Genomic DNA, 19,866 nt, shown 5'->3' with positions numbered 1-19,866 from the left:
TCTCTACAACAATGACTTTGACCTTGAAAGCTAACTTACAGCAGTGATAGCACTAGGAGAAACGTGCCCTTTCAGAGTTGTCTCCAAGCTTTGGATAAGTGACACGCCGTGGGGTAAACAGCTTTGTTCTTATCACACGTTTTCTGTCTCTCCTTTAGAGTAGTAAGTAAGAAGGACTAACTGAATAAACATGCATTAAATATGATGCATAACCACAACAAGAGGCCATCTTAAAATGTGCAGCTCGCTATCGCTCCATCAATCCTGTCTGCTAAATGCAGAATAAACTTGCTAACTCCACAACAAATCTCCGAGTTTGTGCAGGTCGAGAGGCCAGCGAGACAAACAACCCCTGTCTTTCTGTCTGTTTGGACAAGGATTTGTTGCGGAAAAAGCCTTCACTCCATCTGTCTCTGTCCTGAGGTGTTTATTTGTACTTAGGACTCCCATCGCACCTCAACTGTTTACAGTGTTTATTTGAATTGTTCCATTTTATTTTCCAAAAGGAAAAAAAAGCTGCTTTTAGCTTCCTCTTGTTTGGACAATGCTAGTTTGTTTCTTAGCCTATAAATATTTCGACGCTGGCAGCCGGATAGACATCCTTCCGATCACTGGAAGTCGACCAGTTAGCTAAAGGAACAAACTGGTTCTGTTATTATTTATTTATTTTTGTTACAGCCATTTTTCTGAAAATATCACATTCAGATATTTGAAGATAACTTGAAGATAATAATTTTACATCCATTGATTTCTTTTTCCACAAATACAGTTGAAGATACAAAGGATTGCATCAATACTCAGTTTTAACTGTTCTTCAAATATTTTAATTGTTATATCAAATAAATGTTTGCACATATAAACAAATACCATGCCATCCCACTTTGAATAAACCTGACTGAAAATCATAAAAATTTTATGAATATTCTTTTACAACGTGACTGAAGAACCTGAGAAAATAATATTTCATAAAAGCCTTTAAAATTTAGTAAATGTACAAAAAAAAAATGTCAAAAATCATTAAGCTCTCAATGTTGTGAATGCATAAACTAGTTGTGTAATAACATGGTTTAAGTAAGTTTAAATGTTAGGAAAAGTAATACATTTTAAGATATCCCAAGATGAGATGTCCCAAAATGCCACTTCTACTTCCAAAGGAGCAAATCCCCTCATTTATGAAGCTAATAAATGGCTCAGGCCATGTTAGCGCTTCAGTGCTGCACTGTAATATACAGAGATGTGGTAGTTTTGCTACTATGCACGGACTGCTTGCATGTGGTTGGCTATTTTGCTATCCAGGCTTTGCTAATTTTTTTAAACTAGAGTGTTTATTGAACCTTCTGACAAATTTGTTTGTAATTAATTAATAAATTCATATATATATTTAATTTGTATAATTTTTACTTTTGTTTAGAACAAATGTGTTGTTTACTTTATTTACATTTTTTTTGGGGGGGGGGGATCACTCTGACGATGTAGAGGTCTAAATAATGTACTAAAACTTATGTTTTAAACGTGTTACACTTGGTGTTACAGCATTAAGGTATGTTACTGTCCTCATTGCAGACTTCCATGGATCAGAGGTCTCGTAGTTGAATTCCCTTAAATGTACATTACTATCTGCTAATCAGATTGACTCACAGTACATCTCTTGCAAGTGTATTTTGTAACTCGTATTTTCATTAACTCAGAGTGTGTCTCAAAGCACTATTGTGTTCTTAGTTCATATCCACGTCCTCTTTCCAATCTTGTAGCATCCTTCCAGGTATTTAGTTGATGGTTCACTAGTGTTCCTGCAGGAGTAGTCCGGATGTTAAGGGTTGACAACAGAAAGGTTAATCAGCATCAAAGTTCAGACCCTCCGGCCTTGTTCAGAACCAGCAAAGCATGCCGCTCTCTGTTTTCACAATACGTCCTCACTGCCATTAGTGCTGTGTCAGCAGGCAAGGCCTTGTATATGTGTACGCAAGAGAGAGAAGAGTTTTGATTTTCAGGAATAGAGAACACACACCGACACGCTTGCGTATTCAGTCGTATGAATTCACCCAAACAGCACTTTCGTACAGTCTGATTAACTATGTCCTGACTCAGGTTGTGTTTTGAGGAAGTCGGGCCTGGTGGACTCCATTGCTTACTCATGCTGGAAGTGACAAAACAGAAGTGTCCTGTTCAGACATACACTGAAAGGCTAATATGCCTGTTGTCCTCCCATATAAGGCTGTGTGTTCACTTGCTTCCTCTTGTTGTGGCTTTTGATCCACTGGTCTCCTAGTAAATATTAAACATAGTCAGAGGAAGAAGGAGTGGTCTGAATGTGTGTGTGTTGTGGGATAGTGGTCAGATTTTTTTTTGCTATGATGTTCATCTTCTAGTATTTTTATTGTTTATATGTTTGATCTTGGCTTTGAAAATGCTGGTGAGCTATAGTGTAGCAGCAAGCAGTTGCATGGTGAGCCAGACTTGGTGGCAGCTTATGTGGTGCGATGTGTGACCTGTGCATAAACCACAGTCTGTGAAAGGGACTGACACTCAGCCACCGTTGCCCAGCTTGGGTGGTTTCTCCATCTTTCTCATTGCATGTGCATACCCAGGTGAAAATTTGCACAACATCACATTCACCAAGTCTTCATATTTTCCATACTAAGTTATGAACACTCAGCCGTGCATGTGGAAGTTTGATTTTCCTCGTACTCTTTTCCCACAAATGGCCCTTTTTTTTTTCTATTTACTGGTCCCAGAATAGATTTAGTTTGGGGGTGTGGGTGGGGGTTGTTTAAGTCAGAAATGAATGTTTCTCTTATATTTCTCTCACCCTCTCTGACAGTGGACACTTTGTGTCGAGCTTGACTGTTTGTTAAAAATAGAGTTTACTCAGCACAGTACTTGAAAAGATTGAGCTACCTGCAGACATTTCCTGACTAGAGCTGTATTTCCTACCCTCTGCTAGATCAACAGGCCATCTAAATAAGGACAGTGACCTGTCCGGTCTTGATTGTTTCCTTTTAGGAGGCTGGATCCTTGCTCGATGATGGCATAGGAGGAGTCGTGTTTGATGTTTACTACAAGCTAAAAATACAACCCAGCCGCATTTGTCTGAGGGGGTGGGGGTTCATGTGTGTGTCTGTTGCCCCAAGTCCAACAGCTGGAGACTTGAGAGAGCCTCCATGATTTCTGAGGGGGGACAACAGGTGGGAAAGTAGGCGTGGGTGTCTGTTGTACTGTGCATACTGTGTTTCTGAATGTGTGGAATGATTTAAAGGTGTGTCTGCGCGCGTGTGTGTATTATGGCAACTATGTGATTATGTGTGCAGAAATATGTGCTTACATGTGTTATTCACACAAACACACTATTAGTTGGATTACACATATAAACGTCCATGTAATTTTGCTGCATATGTACAGTGTAAAAGATCTAAAGGAATCTGATCAAATGGAATTGATTGATTCAGTTTCGGCCAAACACATTTTCCTTATTGATTAATTATTTCAATAAATAATCCTTGGTTTCATATACTTCAGTTGGATTCTTCTCAGAATTATTCATTCATGTTTAAGGAGTGTGTCATGCAAAACCTGGATGTATAGGAAGGCTTGAATTGTCGTGTTCATCGTCATATTCTCTTAAATATTGAAACTATGGGAGTACTATGAATTAAAATGAACAATCTTATTGTTGATGCCAGTGTAAAACTGTGTATCTTTCTACACCTCTTGCTTTCACCCTGATGAAAACAGGCAGTTGGCCTTCCCAAAGGACAGGGCTGTTGTACCTTGGGAGCTATTCTTCTCTGTCCCTCTGTAAAATTCAAGTGGTTACAGATTCCTTTGATTAAATACCTTCTTGCTTGTGTAGCAGCAATCAGATAAGGGTTACCATGTAGGGAATGTAAATGACGATAACAAGGTAAATCCAGCATCTAGCAAGTGTACCTAGATTATTGTGTTCATACCTGATGGTTACAATAAAGCAGGCAACTACATGCATATGGCAACCACTGCCAGATAATTCATGTTTTTAAAAATTTCCTTTAAAATTAAAGCCCAACATCTTAATCTTAAGTAAGTAGTTATTATTTAAGCTAACATTGCTCACCCTCTTCATAATCCAATTTATTTTACTGTACACCAAATACAGTAACATCGTTAAGGCAGAGCTAGGAGGCAGGGGATCTTTGGCAAGCCGCGATGACCAGGCCAAATGCGTGGAATAGTTTCATCTGGTCTTATCAGTTTCATGTTTTGTTTTGTCTGCTGAGCCTGGCAGACCCAGTGTTGGTCCCCAGTAAAGAATGTAAGGGTCGTGAAGCAGAGCCGATGGAGTTATTATGAAATTTGGCTCTGAAATAACATCAGTTATCCCTGTTCACTATAAATGGGAAATAGTCCAGCGATCATTCCAGCAGCATTCGATCTTGCTGTAAGGGCGCGGTTTCATTCACATTTTCCAATATTTCGCTTTTTGGTTACGTTATTGTTAAATTTGCACAATCCTGAGAACTCTCTGAACCCCGTGACCTCACCGCTGTTTCCCCTCACGCCATCGCCGATCACATGTCTCTAAACACAGTCACTGTCTAACCAGGCATCTGTGGTCTGCATACTGATTCTCCTCAGCTTCCCCACGACATTTGCAGACATCATCAAAACATCACTTCCCAAACGCTCAAGCAAAAAAATAAAAAAAATAAAAAAAATAAACCTCTACAGAGCGAGACTTGCCAAACAACGCCACTTCTAGTGTCTGCATCACTAGAAGTGGGCAAAATGCCACTGTAACAAAAACAACAGGCCGAGTGCAATGGAGAAAAAGCTATATTTGGAAACAGATATGCAGGCGGCAAGCCGTCTCTTTCTTGTTCTGTCTCTAGCTGACTGTTTCCTTTTGAATTTGTGTGTGTGTGTGCGCATGTGTGTGATGGCGACTGTTGTAATATAGTATAAGAGTTTCAATTGCAAGTAATGGATTTAATGCTGGTTAAAAGGGAAGAGGTTTTCCAGGGTCAGCCTGGCTCCAGACCCTGTGGATCAGCTGGCACATTGTTGGGGCTCTGGCTCCAGCCATACGGCCACTGTCTAGGCAGGACAGACAGCTCGTTGAACATCAGGCATGGGGGATTCTCTATTTTGGATACACAAAGCCACTTGTTCTGCACGGTTTTTAGTTTTTATTTGTTTTTTGTAGTAGAGTGCAGTTTACTGCTATTAAATGTTAGTATATATATGGTTTGGCACACATCCTTAAGCAGGGTTTTATGTTTTTATCTTCTGTGTTACGCACATTGAGTTTAGATGTAGTGAAATGTGTTGTATAAATAAAATGACCATTGTCGTACAATTTACAACAAATGGATTATTATTGATTGGTTATATATTGGTTTAATTTGAAACATTGAAATATAAATAATATATTGACAACAGAATACATTTAAATCTGAAAATAAGTTGCCATGAATAAATTAATATACGTATATTAGGAGATAGTTTTGCACTTATTTAGTCCTACTCCTCTTAATACTATTTCATAATTTACAAATCAGTGTTCCTCCATATAGCACATAATCTACACACACAATACACACATAAAACAATATATACCTCATCAACCAGGATAACAAACTCAATTTTTTACATTGAGCTAGATGCTCTTTAGGGGGATTAACACCCCCTAAAAGAGCCAATCAAGGGTGCTGAAATGTAAGGAGAGGGAAGAAAGAAGATTGTTACACTGTCCCCAAATGTTTCTGATCAAGTGGATATGGCTCAGAATGGCACGGCTACTAACATGGATATGTTTTACTTTCATATATAAGTAGCTGTGTAGGAGTCGACTTTTGGACTTCTGTATTGCTTGCCGAACACCATACACATAGGTTTGTCTATGAGCACTGCTTCTCAACCATGATCTCAAACATATCTTTATTTGTTGCTATAGAAAGTTTAAACATTACTGAATCTTACATTCTTTAAATGCATTCTTTAGCCTCGGCCTGTCAGCCATCTGTCAGTCCCAACTATAGTGCAAATCTCCTTAATATCACTACTGTTACTAGGAATTCTAGCTTCCAGGTATTTATTTAGAATAAAATTGAAATAAATAAATAAAACTGAGTGCCTCCACTAGCTCTATAATAGTAAAGAGTAAAGAAATCGTTAAGTTAATGCTGGTTATCAGAGGTTTCAGTGCTACCGTATTTACAGATGCTGTATGTTAGTATTTTAGCTCCTCAACAAACCTGTAGTGTGCACAAGACAAAATGCCATCTATTTTAATAGTTCCCCTCAACCTAGACCAAAGTGCTGGCACGCCCCCTGTCATTTATAATATCAGGCTGACTGGCCTATTGATGATGAAAACAAAGCCACAGTGTGACGACCTACAGCAGTGGCTGTAGTAACATGGCACCTCCCTGGTGACTGACGATGCCACGCTGGCTACCACCACAGCCTGGCACAGGAGGGGGAGCATGCATGTGTGTGTGTGTCTGTTTGAGGGGCTTGAGGGTCTTTTGGTGGTTGTGGCAGCTGGTAGTGAGAAAGGCGCAGGGGTGGGGTGGGTGGGTTTCCCTCATTTATAAAGACACTCCTGTGTGAACACTGTGTGAGTCCACACCCTGGATGTATGCAGTCGCATCCAGAAGCCAACCGACAGATTACCTTTAAACACGCAAAAGCGAAATCCTTGCTAGAACTCTCTGAGGTTTATATCAGTACGTGTGCATGAGTGTTCCTCCTCTTCAGTAGATCAGTGTGGGTGAGTCAAAAATGCAACGGCGTGCAGACTTGTCACCTTGAGTCATTGCCTGACTGCTGGTGAAATTTAGAGCAGTGTCGTGTTATTTAGCTGATTTTTTTTTTCTTTTAGCTCCCAGGACACTATGAAATGCCATCAAACTTTCCTGATTGACTCATGTGATGGCTATTCATCATCCCACATTAGAGAACACTAAGATGAAGAAATCTTAGTGTTTGCGTCATGGAACGTGGCGAAATAATTCCTCAAAAGGAAGAGGCCTCAGAAAACTGGAAATTTTGTTCAGGCACACAAGCGCCGAGTTATTTGTGTTATGATCAAACATGAAAAAAATGATACTTATATGTGATTTTTTTTGTTTGCTTAATGTAAACAAAACGTATTCAAACATGCTTGCAGCCGTATTCTGTCTTTGTGGGGGTCACCACACTGGGGACCAGTTAGGAGCAGATCATGTCCAGCTGTCTCTGAAGACAAATGGTCCATCAGGCAACTGCTCACTCCTCAAACCTGTCCTCTAGACTCCCCCTAGCCTTCCCCCTCCCCTTCTTCAAGGGTATTTACTTGACTTTATGTAATAAAAATCACCGTGAGCGCCTTTATCAGTTTGGTCACAGGATTAGCGTAGGTGTGCGTGGTGATGGCTCCTGGAGCAGCTTTAAGTGTTTCTAGATGGACAACATTTTGTTTTATGGGTTTCACATGTAATGGACATTTGAGGGGTGTTTGTTTGTTTGTTTGTTTTTCATTTGTCCCAACTCCAGCCTTTGATAGGTATCATTTAACATTCCACAGATTTTCATAGAAGATTGAACTTTCATAAAAATGAGACACAAACATTAATCAAAGTAAAACCGTTACTGTTTGATGTGCAATCTTTGTTTTCTTTCCATGTTTAAAGCAAAATATTTCAAAGAACATAAGCGCTTTTTTTTCTTCTGGCCCGTTCTACTCTTTTTAAGTGCTCATTACTCATTAGGATCATTTTTTCAGTGTTTTAAATATCAACATATTCTCAGTCACACATTATGTGACCTATGAATCACATTTTTTTTTAGCCAGTGGAGGAAAACCCAGACCTGTACTCCTTTGAGCTTCCAGGAGCAGTTTAATCTCTTCACAACTCATAATTCATCTCAATGAGTTTGTTTATGCTTCGCATATATTTTTTTCTGCGCGTAACATTTCCCTGACCCACACAACTCTCAATGGGGAAAACTCTAATGTGCCTCAAACGTGATATCAAAGCCTCTCCCACACTAGAGCGAGCGGTTTGATTTATGAATTTTTTTAGCCTTCGTACAGCATGAAAAGCCCGTCAGTGTTCCCCACCAGACGTGCTTATATGGACACGCCGGGGGATGTACGCTAACATGTGCATGTGCTCATGTGTGCATTGCAAACATATCCAAACAGAATCCTCAGTAAATCAAGTAAAACACCCGCTACGTTTCAGCGCACAAGCGTGAGCGCTGAACAACGAAGAGATCAAAAGGGGGAAAAAAAGAAGAGGAGGGGAGGAGTGGATGCAGGGGATTGTACGTCCTTGTGAAAGTAGCCCTCAGAAACAAAAGCAGCTTTGAGTGCGCACCCACTCAGAAGAGAGATTAGCCAGTACGCACACCCCTCAACACACCACCACCATCACCAGCAGCACCACCCCTGCTGGAAAAAAAACCAAAGAGCTTTGGCTGCAGTTTAGCGGCACGTGGCGCAACCCTTGATACTTACCATGTGCGTCAGGTGCTCTTGCTCGGTTTCCTGTTCTTTAAAAACATACCCACCATTTCCCTCTTTCGCTCCCTCCTTCCCTCAGCCAAAAGCGGTCCATTCACACTGCACCCATCCCGTCTTGCCCGTCATTTCTTCTTACTCTGTTTCTCTTTCTCTTTTTCTGTCCATCTCCTTTCTCCTGCTTTTACAAATACAAAGAACATATTGTATCTGCCAGCGTTAAAGTGAATCCATTCTCTTTGGCAGTGGCCCAGCCGGTGGTGAATCTGAGCTGGGCAAGCTCTGTTTTCCAGTTGGCACCAAGGCCACTGGTGGAGCAATTTGGTTGCTCATTGGGTTGGTGAATTTGAATCTAGCTGACACATTGGTTTGGGATTCATTCATGCAGTCTGTCATTTTTGCTCTCTCTCTCTTTCTCTCTCTGTCTCTCTTTTTTTCATTCATCTTGCAAATCGTGACCTCAGTTCACCTCTTATAAGGATTTTGAAATGTACGCTTTCTTGGACACTGTCTTTATTTTCACAATGTGTTACAACATATAGGGATTTCTGGAGGATCACGAGCTCCTCGGGGTTGTACGCAGTTATTTACAATATTATTCAGTTCTCCAGGGAACGTCTATAAATGGGTCACATGAATTTAAACCCAACACTTTCACAGATTCATTGCATTAGTTGGTGGTTTTCTGTTGCCTTTTTCCATCTGATTGGAAACCAGCCTGTTGAGCCTTCAAACAAACACAGAGGAAGAACATTATAAGGTCATAGTACTATTCAGATTTAGTTGTGGAAAGTCTTGGAGAAGGTTATTGAATTTTACATCGGGGCCACATCAGCAAAATGCAAAACCCAGAAACACACGCTTTTGAATGCACTAAACAGAGCTTGTAATTACTGAAATGTACTTACTATTGCCACTCCTCTTAACACTCCACATAATCCCGAAAACACTGCCAAAGCTGCACAGTTTTGCACAAAAGTCCATATAAACACGCACAGACACAAACATGCCAATAATGAGACGCTATCATATTTCGTAATCATAGTTCAGGCCCAGAACTACCCTCTCCTAAGAAATGACAGAGCCCAGAAGATGAGTCAACACACTCATACGATAGCAAAAACAAACTGGTGAATGTTTGAAGTTCGTCTGACCGTCTCTCCTTTCTTTACTCAGTAAATTTGATTCCTTTAATAGCTGGCTAATACTTGTCTTTTTCTGTCAGTAGTTCTCTTTTACTGCATGTCTGTGTATTGTTTAGGGTAGAATGTGATGATAATTATGTAGATGCATTGCTAATTCTGTTGCTTAGTTTTCTAAGATAGCTGCTGTCGATTTAGGTGAAATCTGGCTTTTTTTTAGATGAGCATTTTTTTTCAAGATGCTCTCAATAATCTTATAGTTAGTATCCTGATAAGATGTAATGTATTGTGTCTCGTACATGACATGTTTGTGTGTGTTCTCTCCTGGAGACAAAAAGCAGCTTATGTCCTTTTTCATGCTGAATGAATTTATAATCTCCTTTTTTTCTGGCCTTTTCAGTTTCGCTCTTCCTTTAGTTTCTCTTTCTCACCTCTGATTTTTATTCTCCATTCATTCATGCCCTGTCACATTGATGATAAAGATGACCTATGTGTAATGCTAGCTTATTCTTGGCCCAACAGAAAAGCCAGTGTATGCCCCCTCTGCTGCTTTTCTGCATTGTCCTTTGTGTAAAGACAGAAATGCTGGAGCCTGTGTGTGTTCATATGTGTGTGTTTGTGGTGTAGGTGAAAGACAATGCACAGGCAGTCTGGGTGAGCTGCTCAGGGTATCAATAGAGACTCTGAGAAATTCACCTGAACTGACCCAGTGCTAATGTTTGCAAATATACAGTACACATTACAGTACGCTACAGTATACATTAAGTTTTATGAAAAGAGGGTTATAAAAATATTGCCAAATGCTGTCCTCAGTGTTAAACTTGTATGAAAAAATTTAAAAGTTGACATTTTAATATGGTTTAAGTGGCATTTTTTTAAGTTGCAACAGCAAACAGTAAAGGTTGACTTTAACTCATAGGCAGTGTAAAAGATGGATATAGCCACTGTAGTATGTCACACGGTGGTTTTGCTCTCTGTATTTTTAAGCTCAAATGCTAGTATTTTGGCTTCTGCCCTGTTGTTGTTGTTTGTTTGTTTTTGGAGACCGAAATTAACTTATATGGATTAAATGGTCTAGCTAACTTTAGCAAGCTACATAGAAACTGTACAGGTGTTATTGCTCCTTTTCAACTCACCTGTTTTGTTAAACTGGATTTGATGGTTTAATTTTTCACAATGCACGATCTACTCTAAATCACGTTGCCCAAGGTAGTCAGTACAAGAACAAAATATCTGTTACGACGATAAATCACAGAGGTTTGTCTGTTTGCTGATGCTAGCTCTGTTTCTACACCAAGTGGGAATTATAACTGATCTCAGAGCAGTGAAAGCAGAGCTAGTTGCAATCATTGTTAATGGGAGATAAGCCCATGAAATGGAGACACGCTACAGTTTCTAATGGGATCCAAGACAAGCATACTTCCCGTGCTTAATTGTGACCACAAGACAGCAGTAATTTAAAGAATAGGTAAAAAAAACAGGCTGGAAGCTTTATGACAGAACACTGTTTGACATGAAAGGAGAGAGATCACTTTCACTTTCAGGTATGTTTTAATTGACATCAATTTTTAGATTTTACTAGGCAACCTCTGCTTGCCTTACTTATCCTCGCTTAAATACAACTGCTAAAATTTTACAACATTTTTTTGTGACTTTGCTTTTTGTCATATGATTTGTCAATCATATAGTTAGGGCTGGATCAGGTGACTGTAAACCATCTATTTGCTATGCTTCAATAGGCCTAGGCTCCTGGGGGACTTCCAACGATACCCTGAGCGTTTCTTCTTCACCCACCTGTTTCCATTCTGTGTGTTTATACGTCATTGCTGTATTTAATTATTTGCAATCATCAAATTATAGCCTTTTGTCCTGTCTCTTGTTGCCTTGTTTCCCCTTACCCCATGCAGTCGTGGCTGACAAGCCTAGTTCTGCTGAAGGTTTCTTCCTGTTAAAAGGGAGCTTTTCCTTCCCACTGCTCCCAAGTGCTTCCTTATAGGAGATCATCTGATTATTGGGGTTTCTTTCCAATTTTGTAGACTCTTTAAAGTATATTATAAAGCACCATGAGGTGCCTTTTTTAATGAATTGGTGCTATATAAATACAGTTGAATTGGGTGTTAACGCTCTTTGTTCCGCAAGACTGTCCATACAGTCTCTTGCAATATGAAAGTGTTTTTGTTGTAACACTAGTCTTCACAATATTGTTATTATACAAGAGGGTACCTTTTAATTAGGAAAAAATCAAACATATCCCCTTTTCCTGCCTACTTGAGCTATCATCAGCTGACTTCAGTTTCTGTAGTGGGAAGAGGATATAATTGTGCAGTCATCAAGTTTTTAAGGAATGGAGTTATGAGCGGCATTTTTATTTTTAGTCAAGCTCAAACTGCATCCAGTCTAGAAAAGACTGTCTACTACTGCTGTATGCCAACCCCCAACGAAGCAGCCAAAGCCTGATTTTCAGCGCTTCATGTAGCCTGAGGTTTATATTGTAAACTAATAATAATGTGACAATGAATCTCAGGCTGTGAGAGCAAAGCAAAAGTAGTGTAGAGAGCAGTGTAAAGACCTACTTTATTCAGGGAGTAAATAAGTGACTTAATGTAACTTTTTGAAAAAGTAACAAGTGATTTGTAATACAATACCTTTCTGTAATGACGCCTCGCGGTGATTGTGAGTGTGCAATCTTAGAAAAAAATTAAACAGCTACTTAAAATCTAGCTTTGTAATTTACACAGATTTTATGGGAATTAGGTAAAAATATCCTTTCCAATTGAAATGAACATCATATGAGTCATTGTCTGGCTGTAGACACTGTCATAACAAAAGCGAGAAAACGTGAGACTGTAAAACTGGTGCTCTGCAGGTTAAGTCAGGGGGCTTTTTGAGGTCAGTGTGGTGGGAAAACACTACATATTCATTACAGCATGCGAGGATGGTGACCGGCACAATTGTTTCCCTCTTGTCTTATCTGTTTTTCTGTCTCAGCTCTGGTGCTATTGTCTCATGCAACCAACAGCGTTTCAATGACAGGAATCTTGTTTTGTTGAATAGCGCTGCCTGGGCTGACACAGATGCCAAGACATTCCTGGAGCTGGTAGTCTTTCCTTCTTGGCTACTCTACTTTACTCTCCTTCTGTTTTCTCTATTTTCACTCCTATTCCCTCCTCATCTTTCCCTAGTCCTCCTCAAGGTGACTGTCAACGTGAGAGACACAGAACGAGAGAACGCAAGTGGAATGGACAGATTTATATTAAAGTTTTGTTCCCTTCTTTCTTTCTTTCTTGCTTGCTTGTGTGTTAGGGTGTTGAATGCTCAAAGAAAAGCTGTGTACTCGGCAGTCCAGTCAGGATTGCGCAATACAATGTATATCCCAGTGATGTTTTCCCTGCTGAATAAGCCACGCCACTTCACAACACCTAATTACCATTCATTACATGTCAAGGTTAGCATACACTCTCTCGTTCGTACGTATCTCATGTCCTTCTTACATTTCCTACCTCCGTTTGTCAGTAATCCTGCGATAGTAGAATTTGGCACGACTCAAAGAATGCAGCGATAGCAAGCCTGAGCTTTTCTCCAGGCTTTATAAAGTCCCCAACAGATGGCAGTGTGAATCATCCTATCTGCAAAGTACAGCTTGTGATGAGTGAATCATGTATCACTAGTCTATGAAATTGTAAAGCAGGCACAAATCTTGTGAAATTATTTATACCTTGTAGCATTTTTAAACAAGGTTACAAAATTCTGCTTGAGACAAGCTGCATCTCCAGAAATAAATGAAAATGTAAAAAAATAATGCACATTCAATCAGCGTTAGGCCACATAATATTTGTGGTGAGAAGGCTTTATGAAGCTGACACATGTTAAACCAGCGTGTGATGTTATCTGTTCTCATTTCTATCCTGGGTGGTTTTTACTGCTCTTTGTGCTGTGGCTCCACTTTGCAAGGAAATGTGCCCTGGAGCAATTACAAAGTTGATTGTCTTGTGTGTTATTTTATCTGATCATGAACTTGGTTTGGGTCCAGATTTTGAATGTAGCCACAGGGAGGGAATCATCCTCTATTCTGAGCGGCAGAGTTTCTCTACTCCAGCTGCTGTTAAGTCCATAAGTATTTAGACAAACACACATTTTTTTCTGTATTTTTGCCCTCTCTACACTTCTACAGTGGATTTAGCTCAAAGGATCAAGATGCGACTGAAGTGTCGAAATAGAAGTCGCAGGATCAATTGTCAAGTGCGCAGTGCAGTAAAGGCCTGGCAGAGCATCTCAAAGGAGGAAACGCAGCATTTGGTGATGTCCATGTGTTCTAGACTTCAGGCAGTCAGTGACTGCAAAGAATGTTCATCCAAGTATTAAAAAAATGTATACATTTAAATTATGTTTGTTCTATTACTACATACTACATACATTTTCCTGGACAGTCTGTTAGACTGGTGACATGACAGCTTTGGCGACAGTGTTAGCATCTCAACAAGGGCGTGGCTTCTTTTTGGCTCCATTTTTTTTGTTTGTTGTTTACTAGGTGACAAGAGTGGAATTTATGCATTGTATGTGGCTGTACTTGTTATTGTGTACAAGACAACAGACAGTCCCAGGGGAGGGCAGGAAGGTGGTTCAGGAAGGGTGTTCCTGTGTGAACGGGAGCTCTCCTCGCCACTATGGTTCATGTCTCGACCGATTGTTCTTAGGATTGGAAGTAGATGAAGTACTCGTGAAAGATAGAACAAAATGTACCTGCTTTGTTTGCTAACTTTATATAACATCCCTTTGTGTTCCCACAGTCATGGATTTTGACATTTTCTGTAAGTTGGATGATATTCGACAACATTTACCAATTGCAGCCTTTACACTTTTTTCCTCTCTCGCTCACTCTCTGAACTGGCTCAGTCAGTCAAAGGGACCTCAGTGGAATTCAGGGAAAGCCCTGCTGCTGTAGTGTCAGGTTTGTGACTTGTCCCATGTGTTGTCTGTGGTCAGAGGGCGAGGCAGGGACAGCTGGAGCATCACCTGTCACTGGGTCGCATTTGCTTTTATGACACAGCAGTGGCTCGATCATAGCCCTAGTACAAATCACTGTGGACACCTATATAAATAATGGCACATTACAAAGTGTGCCACATTTAATTGGTATTTCTTCTGTATGTGCACTGTGACATAAACGAGCAGTGAAGCAGAAGAAACTTTCTCAAACTTTATAACCACATGGATTATTGTAAAGGCTAATATCTGGATAAAGTAATCTAGTGCTGTAACAGCACTGTCCATATGATAATATGTAGATTCATATGTAAAGAGGAAATTTGTGTATTGAATTACTTTGTAAAAAGGCTTGTTATCATCTCTGATGGGGTCACTTAAATGGTTTTAACTATTGTGTTTTTTTATTACACCTCAGCATAGATTCAAGAAGAGAAAAAACACCTCTGACATACGCTAGTGATGTATTCAAACACATGCGCTTTGTCCCCCTCTCACCGGCACTCACTTCACCCCCTTCCAACCCCATAAAGCGCACACATACATAAAGTCGGTTGCAATAAATAGGTCCGCCGTGTTTTGGAACACGCCTGTCTAATTATGTTTTTCTTGTCTCTCTGTGGGTCTCCTGGGCATTTCCTTTCAGACTCACAACAGGAGGAATTCCTGATCCATTTTAAGCTCCAACGAGAATGTTGATAAGTCTGTAGATTACCAGCAAACATGTTTATGATACCCTATTATTCTCTAAGCTTCATCCAGGCCCAGCGCGTGCTTCATCTACTTAGCACAGCTATTTAGGTCATGGGACAATCTCAGAAAAGTCCAGTGGGTGGTGAAATATAAGCAAACCTCAGCAGAAAAGGTCAAAATGAAGTTATTGTTGCACAGTCATACAGCAGAATATTGGGAACATAATGCAGAGCAATTCAAACTTTATGAGTAAGTGAAGGTAGCGCATTGAGGCACGACTGGGACGCTACTATCTGTGTAATCTTTAACTTGAAATGTGTATCATAAATTTCAGGGTAAAGCCATCCTGTCTTGATGTCTAGACTCTTCTGATTTGACAGTGTACAGTTATCTGTGAATTATGGCCATTGCCGTGCTGTGATGTGATTTCACTCTTCCCTGTGACCTACTCTGATATCTGAGATTTACGCTTCCTATTATGGCTCATATTTCAACAACAATAATAGCCGCTAAATGTCTTGCTCTGCCATAAAAATGTCTCGGCCATCAGACACACACAGTAAAAGATGGGGAGGAAAAAAAAAGGCACATACCCTTTATCCTAGAAAATGCCACTGATGTTATGATGTTAACTGCACAACTGTGCCTTGCCAGTAACACAACAGCGCTGTGTAGAGACCACAGTCTGAATCTGTGTGCTCTGCCTGATGCTTGAGATGCTCTTTGATGTGAGTTGCTGTTTAGGCTTTGATTTATGAAGCACAGTCATTTTCTACAGTTTCTTGAAGACATCTGAGCCATCAGAGGATTTTGGTTTGTGTGTGTATGTCTGTAAATGCTTTTGTAGGGATCGCTAGATAAGTTTAAAGGTAAAACCAAGGTTAAGGCTACGAATATGTGAAGATAGAATCTATCACATTTACTCACACAGTGACCCGGGCCTTTGTATGCTTTTAGCTGCAGAAGATATCAGGCCTTTATTTGAAGCAGTATGCTTATATTTATAGGCAGGCCTTTTTTTTTTCTAATTCGGGCGATTAATAATAATAGGTTATGTTAAAGCATATCATTTTAAGTCTTGATCTCCTTTTTAAAGTTACTATTCATGCTGTGGAGAATGGTGACTCTTTATCGGTAAGGATCTGGACAAGGTGTTATTTTAGCAACAAGCAGATTGGGACAGAATGCTGTTACATGTGCCAACACAACTGCCATCAACACAGAAGCCCGCTGCACTCATAGTGTCACAGTTGGCCTAATCTAACACAAAGTTAAAAAAACCACAATGTGAGCATGTTAGGCTTTACACTTTATGCAACTGACTTAAATTCAAAGCCCAGGCTTTATTTCTTAACAGGGCTTTTTATAATTGCAGCATTTGCAGGCTTTGGGGGGCGGGCCTTGTTTCTTTTTTGGCCAACCACTCCAACCGTCATTATCAGACACCCAGCTTTTAATAGACTGTTAGTTTTTATTTAACTTCTGTACTTTTTCCCCCTAAGTGTGGCATGCTAATGTCGTTAGCAAGCTCCATATGCTCATTATTTCAGTTTAACTTAGTGACTGGGTGTTTCTCATATTTAGTAGAGTATTTAGACACATTGGGAAGCTGACATAGAGTCTGGAAGCAAAAATTACATTTTAATTCATGCTCATTGGTACTGCACTGCTTAGTGTTATTTTTGAAATGCAGAATGAACAGAAAAACATGATCTGTCAGAAACCAAGGTTAGTATTACTATTAGTAGTAGCAGTAGAAGTAAGTGGTGGAAAACAGCGGTGAAACTATCTTTGAACCTCTAGCTCCTCCAAATAATTATAAAGTATAAATACAAGTTTTTTGTTTTTGTACATCCATGGATGAGTTTAAATACATATTGTTACAGAAAGAAAGTTCACAATGTTTCACATTTTGAAAAAATGCTTATTAATTTACAACTAGATGTAAGCCAGACAAGCCTATTTTTCATTCTTAATACCCAATAATTCACAGCCGCTCAGATTCATTTATGTTCTTTTTGTGTATATGAAGGTATGTTTACGAGGCGTTCTAAGTAGGTGCTGTACATACGTACGTCTGGATGTGCAGTGCTTACTGCATTTGCATGTCACCAGGCAGTCTGCGGTCTGTTTACTTGTGCAACTCAGGTGGAGACATTAATGTATTCACACCATTGCTAGACTAGCTACGCCCTGTTAGGTCTGGTAGTATCTGTTGGGTGACACACCTGTGTTTACAGTTGGGAAAGCATGTAAATAACAGTGGCCTTAATGTGTGTGTGTGTGTCTGTCTGCCCACTTAAGGATCATATAGCTCAACAGCTTTTGTAATGAGTGGCTTTAGCAGGTAGATGGCGACTAGCAGACTAACATGTCATTATGCAGTCTGTCATTGGGATGACGACTATATTAAAGAGGCAGATGGATATGAAACAAAAGAGCAAACCAAAGCTGGAATTGTTACATAGTGCAGGTCTACACTATACTTATGTTGTGAGTGTTCATCTCAGAGGTATTCAGCTAACCTAACCTGTTTGGTTTTTTTGCTGCTGTCAGATCCATCAGATGGATGAGAAAATGGACTCGGTTCTACGGATCCTGTTGGAGCAGTTCCCACCCAAAGTAGAGCTGACGTCCAAGCCCTCTATCCGCAGGGTGACCATCCAGAAACGGATGGGTGGCAGCACCGACGAGGGCCCCTGATGTTGCAGAGCGGCTCGCGTTGGCTACGATGACGTCATCACCAAAGGACAATTAAAGGAGCAGGAGTTCACATAAACAGCCTAACCCCTTATGTGGGGACTTAATAAGGGGGTTCAGTCTTCCGAAATCACCCGTCCCCCGACCCTACCTCTATTCCTTTCACAGTTCCAAATTTTCAAATTAACTTTTGACCCTTGAGAAGAGAACAACTTCTAATTGTCCACTTCACTGTGATTTTGGACACAAGGGCAAAACAACCACTCGAGTGGGATTGATGTGTGGAAAGCAGACTGACTGGCTGACTTCTTCCTTTGGGTGTTTGCTGGCTGTGTATGAGTGATTTTTTTTAAAGTTTTCTCAATGTAGCTTTGTCTTCTATACTAGTCAGTCTACCCCCGCAGCACAGTCATTCAAGCAGCGACATGCTGCATGAATTTATTTCACTACATTAGCCCTCATAATCGCACTACTCTGTGATGTTAATTTATGTGTGGCCTGTCAGTGAGCTGCATTCCTCTACTGCAAATATTATTCCAAAGCTAACTAACCCCGTAATGAAGTCGTAATGCAATCAAAGCCCTGAAGTTCCCAAAGACATAGGAAAAAGAAACCCAACTCAAAGTCCAGCCATGGCAGAGGAATTCCACAAATCCTTCTGATTATCTTGGCACCACCAATACCGAGCACACAGCGGAGTTATATCCATAGATACATATCCATCTCGCCTAGCTGTACTCAAACTGTGGCAGGTGTTTGTTGGTAGTGATCGAATAACACGAGGAGGGTAGACGGTTTATCTGTTGACTTTTTCCTACGTTGGGACCGGAGGGCTGGAGTGGAAGAAATTAAGCTAACCAAATGTGTATGGTCCAGGCTGGGTAGCTAACACGGTGCTGATTTGCAGCTGCGTTAACGATAATAAAACAGACAAACCACTGAGACAAGATCGGACGCTGTACAGTCAGGAGTTGCAGCATGGACTGTGTGCTTGCTCGAGGTTTTCCTGTAGGTGTCAAGCTCACATGTTTTAACCTTACACCACTGCTAGGATTCTGCGGGACAGCTTCTGTTACCCTCGTCATGGCGTTCCCACTGCTGTGTTGAATATGAGATAAATTTGCCCCATTAAAGCTCTGATTATTTTTTCTCTCCTGAGCTAATTAAGTGTTGAATTCCCGGTAAGGACAGATTTCTGTCTATAAGCAGGTAGTGAAAAAAAAGACACAGTGCAGAATTTAAACAGAACGCTTTGAGGAGCTGGAGTGCTAATTCTGTGTGAAAGCTTTTTGGGAAAAGTCAGCTACCACCGAGGGCGATCGTCTGAAAGATAAAGACAATGCTCTCATTTTGTTTCTACACTCACATTATCTATCTGACAGAGGCCACTGAGGCATGGAAGAAGTAGAAAATAGAAAATAACTCAACTATGGAGCTGTAGTATGAAAGGCCTCCCATAATTATAGCATGCACATTCCTAAAAAGACGAATGCACACACAAAAAGAAGGGCGAACAAGGGAAGCAGAAAGCTCTTTCTCTGCACAAATGTGTGTTTTCTTCTTCTTCTTTTTTTGCAGTGGTTAAAAATGTACTATTATTTATTGTCTATTACCTAAAGTGGGTGTAATTCTTCTCCTGTACAGTTTTATAGAAATTGTAAATAGAAACATTGCCTTATTGTTCTGTATTTATTATAATGTGTAAAAAGAAAAAAGATCAGCCTGGAATATGTCTGCTTGTCTGATTGGTTTAAAACATGGTGAGGTTCCTGTTGTCCAGATGGATGGAAATGATTGTAAATGATACTCTCACACACCCTGTGCACTGTAGCTCTGCTGTAAATAATAAAACTCCATTTCATTAAA

At 40.1% G+C, this 19,866-nt stretch overlaps 1 protein-coding gene across 3 annotated transcripts in view; it reads left to right on the top strand.

Annotated features, from left to right (window-relative positions):
• Positions 1-19,866, top strand: part of kcnq1.2 (potassium voltage-gated channel, KQT-like subfamily, member 1.2) — a 163,551-nt gene extending 143,685 nt beyond the window's left edge. For all 3 annotated transcript variants that reach the window (XM_013270547.3, XM_003443831.5, XM_005451039.4), the window contains one exon: positions 17,857-19,866. In XM_013270547.3, coding sequence (XP_013126001.1) covers positions 17,857-18,003 — 147 coding nt within the window. In that variant the 3' untranslated portion in view covers positions 18,004-19,866. The remainder of the gene's footprint in view (positions 1-17,856) is intronic.

This window comes from Oreochromis niloticus, linkage group LG7, assembly GCF_001858045.2.
Source record: "Oreochromis niloticus isolate F11D_XX linkage group LG7, O_niloticus_UMD_NMBU, whole genome shotgun sequence".
NCBI lineage: Eukaryota > Metazoa > Chordata > Actinopteri > Cichliformes > Cichlidae > Oreochromis > Oreochromis niloticus.
Note: the sequence above shows the minus strand (reverse complement) of the source record. Positions and strands in the feature narration are given on the sequence as shown.